The 7,436-nt window shown below is 36.9% G+C and overlaps 1 protein-coding gene across 1 annotated transcript; it reads left to right on the top strand.

Annotated features, from left to right (window-relative positions):
* Window positions 1–374: 374 nt before the first annotated feature.
* Window positions 375–7,074, top strand: LOC135224445 (heat shock protein 60A-like; the record flags this gene model as incomplete). The annotated part of the gene is given in 7 exon segments (XM_064263439.1): window positions 375–622; window positions 2,094–2,247; window positions 2,503–2,562; window positions 2,856–3,022; window positions 5,270–5,480; window positions 5,674–6,228; window positions 6,410–7,074. Coding segments are annotated over 7 exon segments (1,560 nt in total), but the record flags the coding sequence as incomplete, so codon positions are not given.
* Window positions 7,075–7,436: the final 362 nt, after the last annotated feature.

Genomic DNA, 7,436 nt, shown 5'->3' with positions numbered 1-7,436 from the left:
GGAAAACCAGAATTGTCCATTTTGTCAGTAGGGGAAATTGTAGGGTATGGCTAAATCAGGATTGTTCACTTTGCCAGTAGTGGAAAAATATAGTTATGGAAAACCAGGATTGTCCACTTTGTCAGCAGTGGAAAAATATAAGTTATAGAAAATCAGGGCAAAAGAGTCAAACATTGAAGTAGTGAGCCTCAAGCATTACCTGAGATTTTTCTTCCATGATACAGGCAGGATTATGGTTTGACACTTCCAAAATTAATGAAGGGTCTCATATTTATTAGGGTGACATGCCACCTCATCAGAATGAGATTATGACATTGTTTAATATTAAGGGTAGTACGTATTGGTTGTACTAACTTGTTTTCTTCATACTTCAGGGCCGCAATGTCATCATTGAACAGAGTTGGGGAAGCCCTAAGATCACCAAAGATGGTGTAACAGTGGCAAAAGCTGTGGAACTTAAGGACAAATTCCAGAATATTGGTGCAAAACTTGTGCAAGACGTTGCAAATAACACCAATGAAGAGGCTGGAGATGGCACAACAACTGCAACAGTTTTAGCACGTACAATTGCCAAAGAAGGATTTGAGAGAATTAGTAAAGGAGCAAATCCGGTTGAAGTTAGGTTAGTACAATATACATTTCTTCTTTCTCTGCATCTTTTTTCACTTCTATGTGAGATTGATGTTTCTGACAGCTTTCCTCCACCTCACTGTCCAACACATCGTCCTCTGACAATTCTTTGCATGATAGATCTTCATTAATTACATCCATCCACCTTCGCTTCGGTCTTCCTCTCGCTCTCCCACCGGGGACCTCCATGTGCATCGTTCTCGTTCTTACATACGACTGCATTCTTCATTCCTGGGCCTTCTTTGATAGCTCTACAATTTTAGTAGTTTCTCTTATTCTCCTCCTCCTCCTCCTGAGCTGCTTCAGCTCAACTGCATTCAATTTCTTCTCTTTTACTCTTTTTACCAGCCATGTTTCTGCTCCTTACATCAGAGCTGGTCTTATACGCTTTCTTCAACCTTCATGTTGATTCTGCAGTCACACAAGATACCTGACTCTGTCTCCAATTTTTCCATCCAGCTTGCTCTCTGTGTGTTAGTTGTACAGAACCATGATAGTTATATTTTTCTACTCCATTCAACCTTTTCCCTTCCATTCTAATCTCAGATTCTTAATCTTCGTTAAAACTTGGCTATACTAATCATGGAGTCTTGATCTTCATGAAAACTTAGGTATTCTTTCTTTCTACTGATCTTTAATCCTCTGTCTTAACGTACTTTCCTCCATTGCTCTATTTTTGACTCCACTACCTCTTGTTGGTGCCGCTTGATACGATGTCATCAGCAAACAACATGCACCCGGGGGATTGATCTTTTATTTCTAGGTATGGACTTGAAGCAGATCGCTGATGTAAACCAACTCTTACTGGTATCCATGCAGTTAACCCAACGCTGATTCTAACCAGCGTTTTTGATCCTCCATACATATCTTGGACCGACTGCACATACTTCTCCTGTGTTCCCTTCACTCGCATACACCTCCAAACCTTTTGGTGTGGGTCTCTTATATTCCTTTTCCAGATCTATGAACGCCATTGCAGTCCTTTCTGTTTATCCCAGTTTTTTTTCCATTGGGGGTTGGAGGGTAAACACTGCTTATGTCGTTCATCTTCCTGGCACAAAACCAAACTGTTCTTCACCCGTAGATGTTTCCTCCCTAATTCTTTGATCCATTTCTTTCCCAGGTTTTCATGGTGTGAGACAGGAACTTTATTCCTTTGTAGTTTGCACAATCCTGGATGTTCATTTTGCATTATGTAATGAAGTTGTACATATTTTGAAAGTGAAATTTGACTGACTGATGGGAGAGTTGAAAACAAGCAAGGACTCAAACTTTTAGACTGGAATATCATGGTATCACCTTATTGTGGTTTGTAACAAAGAATACTCCAGAATCAGTATTACTAGAGAACGCAAAACATTTTTAAAAGCAGTTACACCTAAATTTTCAAAGGGGGTTTCCATAAAATGTTTTGAAAATTATTACATTGGTGTAGATATAAAACCAGGTGTTTTATTATGCAGACGTGGTGTGATGCTAGCTGTTGACGCTATTGTTGAAAATCTTAAAACACTATCTCGGCAAGTAACCACTCCCGAAGAAATTGCCCAAGTAGCTACTATTTCAGCCAATGGTGATAATGAAGTGGGTCAGCTTATTTCATCGGCCATGGAGAAAGTAGGTATTGGTTAGTTTTCTATCTTGTCAAAATATCCTATTTCTTGGGCCTGATTTATATAAAGTTTTTAAATTGGCAAATCTCGAAGGTATTTATGGTGATTGATTTATATAAAGTTTTTAAAGTGGCAAATCTTGAAGGTATTTATGATGATTGTTCAATATGTTTTTGTTTGTTGTTAAATGTATATCGATAATAACGAAAGACTGAGAATATATACATTAATTTATTGAACGTAACTTATATCATTGTAGGTTGGTCGTGATGGAGTTATAACAGTGAAGGATGGCAAGACAATGAAAGATGAGTTGGAGGTATGTTATATTGTCAGACATTATGTATATATATAAAAATTCCTGCAATTAGTCTTTGCAGGTGTTTATTTCAAGTGTTTAAAATAACTAATAATCTCATGCCAAGCTACAGAATTGTAGTTAGGACTTTGGTTGCTAAGGTTGCTATGTAATATTGCAGTAGTATTGCATATTGTCCCTTTGGTTGCTAAGGTTGTTATGTAATGTGGCAGTACTGCATATTGGCTGCTGTAATCTGTCAAGTCATGAAAAACCTATTCTGTATAGAATTAATGTCTGTATTTAATTGACAGGTCATTGAAGGAATGAAGTTTGATCGTGGCTACATCTCTCCTTACTTCATTAACTCTAGTAAAGGTGCCAAAGTTGAATTCCAAGATGCCCTACTTTTGTTATCTGAAAAGAAGATTTCCTCCATCCAGTCCATTATTCCTGCTTTGGAACTTGCAAATGCCCAGAGGTAGGTAGTTATGGAATTTTTGGCAATTTTTTTGTAGGAGGTTTTGATAGTTAACATTTTTCTCTTATTCTCCTCGTTTTTTTTACGTAGTAATGACCTGGCCACATTATAAAGAGACCGGTGGTTTGAACCCTAGCAACAGAGTAGTGATTTGGACATTGTTCATTTCAGAACACGACATTTGCCAAAGTCATTTAAATTTATGCCTGTTGGTCAGTTGATTGTGGCAGATCTTGCAACTGTTGAATTTATATTTATTAGAGTAATGAGAGCAATAGGACACATTTCTGGATTAATTTGGGCTCACATGAAGGCTTTTGTGGTCAGTGAGTGGTGATAATTGGTATAAGGTAAGTAAGTGTAACTACTATAGTCTGTCTAGAATGTCATGAAACATCGAGTAGGTTTGCGACGATGCCAAACTTCCTCAAGACTTTTAATCTGACTCAAGCTACTCCCAGCATCCTTCCATTCCAGGTCCTTTAATTCGGTCGTAAAATTTCCTTTTTAATCCCGTAATCTGAATCTTTCCAGTCACACAAAAGCTGAATGGTTGTTGTGGATTAAGTTGACCTTGTGTTTCGAAAACAGCTCATAAAGTTGATTACTCTGTTTATTTTAAAAACATTTCACGTAAAAAAAACAAATTTTTTTTTTTTAGGCGAAAGTTCGAGTCAATTTAATAACAATTCATCAAGTCGTTTTTTTCTACAACTTTTAAGAGATCCATCTCAGATGAAAATAAAAATTTAACGTTCTGTACCCTACGATCAATCTAGTTCAGTACAATACTGGAATCTTAATGTACTAAATGTTTCCGAGCTTTATTACGTACTCATATATTATATAATTATGCAAAATTCGATTGAATCAGTTTATATTTGAACATTATCAAATGTGTTGTCAGGTTCTTGAAGATATCTGTAGCCTGGCATCGCATCCATTCTCTCGTTCTCTTCCTCTCTCTCTCTCTGCTTTAATTACCATATTTGTTGTAGAATTGATGAATTGTGCCAAACATCAAAATATTTCATAAAATAATATTTTTTCCCCATTAAAACAATTTCTTGGATGTTAGGATAATGAAACAATAAAATTAATAGACATTTTCTTTAAAATAAGGCACTGTTTTAGTAAAAGAAAAAAAAAAAAAAAAAAAGTCTTTCTCCCTTTTGAAGTACTCGTGGACATTGAATATGACTTCTCGTGCCTGAGCACTTAATTGCTGCTGTGGGGAGCCTTCCATCCTAAACCGTCACGCTTGGGTATCAGAACCAAAGTGATAAGCTACTTAGCCTTCCTGACCTGAGACAGAGAGAGATGTGGCAAAGTGTATGCCAAATCTACACTGTTTTTCGCCTTAAGTGAGATTTAATGAATGAAATTGGCGCAAAGCGGCAACGTCGGAAACCTACTATGTTTCATGACATTCTGGACAGACTATAGATACGGTGAGATCTTAAGGAATGCCTGAAAAGGAGAAGATAGGAAGCAATGCAGCTGGTGCCTGAGGGATGCTGCAAAGTATAGTATAATCTAACCTGATACATGCAGGGATGGAGTAGATGAAGGGAAGGGGTAGCCTTCATGGAGATGAACATCACACCAATGTAGAAGGGTTTTATGTTATACAGTATCATCAGAAGGATTATGCAATAGCTTTTGTATTGATATTATACAATTTGTAATATGATAGCTTGCACAGTCATTGGTAGAATGATATTGATCTTTTGTCTTCAAAAAATCTTTGATATCAGTGCTAATTTATGGTCACAAATTGAGCATGTAATTGATGATGCCAAGATGCCAGATTTAAAATTTCACTACATAACTTTGGTAGGTTGCAACAGGCCATAGTTTCCATTTATTCATAAGATGTAGGCAATGTGTGGCATCCATGAAGTGAATCGGGTCTCTACTTAGAGTGAAAAGTTACTCTTATCTTCCCGCCCCTTTTTTTAATGTCCCTTTCCATGGTTATCTGGTACTTTCTGATCCAATTCTGTCTGTTTAAATACAAGTAATGTTTTCAGTCAAGGAAGTTCAGATTTAGATTAATGTGCTTTATTCACCTAAGTAGTTGTAAATGGCTTGCTAAGTGTTTTGCAGTTTGATGTAACAAATTGTCTGGGTTTTAACCTTCTAGTAGGAGCTGTTTTACGAGCTGAAGAAGTAATAAGAATTTAATTTCTTTTTATATATAACATAATGCATTTACAAAGATTTGATTAGATTATTTTTTTCCAGGAAACCACTTCTTATCATTGCTGAAGACATCGATGGTGAGGCACTCAGCACTCTGGTGGTTAATCGTTTAAAGATTGGTCTCCAGGTAGCAGCTGTAAAAGCCCCTGGCTTTGGAGACAACCGAAAAAATACCCTTCATGATATTGCTATAGCCACAGGTGCCATAGTTTTTAATGATGAAGCCAGTATGATCAAGATTGAAGATGTTCAGGTAGGGTTATTTGTCAAATACCATGGTTAATATGTTTAGAATGAACCTTTAAGCATATATGATGCCTTATTTTAATGTGTACCATGGTTTTGTGACATTTGTAGGTTTTGAAGGATGCGGGTACTGTCCTCTTGTAAAAAAGTTTGATTCCAAAAAGGAGCATGATCTCATGTGTTATTGCAATTTATTTCAGGCACATGATCTTGGTCAAGTTGGGGAGGTTCAGATCACCAAAGATGATACCCTCCTTTTGAAGGGAAGAGGTAATCCATCAGATATTAAACGTCGTGTGGGCCAGATTAAGGAACAGATAGAAGAAAGTAGTTCAGAATATGAAAAGGAGAAGATGTCTGAACGGATGGCCAGGCTCTCATCTGGTGTAGCAGTTTTGAAAATTGGAGGTTCTTCAGAAGTAGAGGTGAATGAGAAAAAGGACCGTGTAAATGATGCTCTCAATGCCACAAAGGCTGCCGTTGAAGAAGGTATTGTACCTGGGGGTGGTGTTGCCTTGCTTCGTTGTATGCCAGCATTAGACGCGCTAACTCCAGCTAATGATGACCAAAAGATGGGTATTGAGATTGTCCGTAAAGCTGTTCAAACGCCGTGTTACACCATTGCTACCAATGCAGGTGTGAATGCATCCGTTATAGTGAACAAGGTCATGGAAGCTTCTGGTGACGTGGGTTATGATGCTGCAACTGGAACATTTGTGAACCTTGTTGAAAATGGCATCATTGATCCAACAAAGGTAAGTTTGGTAATAAATACAGTATTAATAAACCTGCAAAATGTTTAATATAGTCAGTCACAATATGAATATTTGTAATTGTAAGCAACAGTGACTGTCATCTTCATGGATAATTTAATCCACTAGGCTATTCGTGACATGTTGATTTTAGTATGATGTTTAGAATCTCTTTAATTTACAGGTTGTAAGGACAGCCCTTACAGATGCAGCAGGTGTTGCCTCATTGTTGACTACTGCAGAAGCCGTTATTACAGAAATCCCTAAGGAAGAACCTGCTGGTGGTATGGGTGGCATGGGAGGAATGGGTGGCATGGGAGGAATGGGTGGCATGGGGGGAATGATGTAAAGGAGCCAATACTTACATTGTTACAGAAATCTTGTGTTAATTGGGCATTATAAGTAAAATTGCTCTTTTCCTCAGGTCTCAAAGGCTAAAGAAAGTTTGTGTAATTGAAATAATGAGAATATTGCAGTTGTTAGGGGCAGCTTTTCATGCTGGTAACTGCAGTTACTGCTTTCTGATTGTAGTCATGGGGATATAGGAGTAAATTTAATTGTTCCAAAAGTAAATACATGCCCAAGTTTGTAGGCACAATATGCATGAAAACAAATCATTCCAAGATGTACATTGATGTGCTCTTGTAAACTGACAAAACGATTCACTTTCTCATCATCATCATATTCATCTCATAACTTTTATGTGAATAAGTGGCCCGAGTGATTAATTTTTGACAGTGAAGTATGTTGTATGTTTGTACAAAGTGTAGATACATGGTACATATAGTTAATTTTGTTATATGGGAAATGAGCATATCTATCCCTTAATTAAAAGCTAAGATTTTTAAACATAGTTTTCTTTTCCTATTGTTGTCTTGTTTTTACTAGGTTGTTAGTTTCAACAATCTTAAGCTAAGATTTTTAAACATAGTTTTCTTTTCCTATTGTTGTCTTGTTTTTACTAGGTTGTTAGTTTCAACAATCTTGGATTACGAATGTTGAAGTGCAATAGTTATCCACTGCTGAATCCCGAGGTGAGGAAGGATTTAAGATATTACCCTTATAAGGCTAGAAGTTCAGAAACAGCAATTGTCAGTTAATGCAATTATGTTAGAATTTCTAAGTTGGAGTGAAGTATAATAACAATGCAGTATATACATAGACCAGTGTGACAATTACTCCAAGGCATACATGAAGAATCGGAGGCAAAT

This window comes from Macrobrachium nipponense, chromosome 20 (assembly GCF_015104395.2).
Source record: "Macrobrachium nipponense isolate FS-2020 chromosome 20, ASM1510439v2, whole genome shotgun sequence".
NCBI lineage: Eukaryota > Metazoa > Arthropoda > Malacostraca > Decapoda > Palaemonidae > Macrobrachium > Macrobrachium nipponense.
The sequence above is the reverse complement of the archived record's forward strand: the minus strand, read 5'-3'. Positions and strand labels throughout refer to the sequence as shown.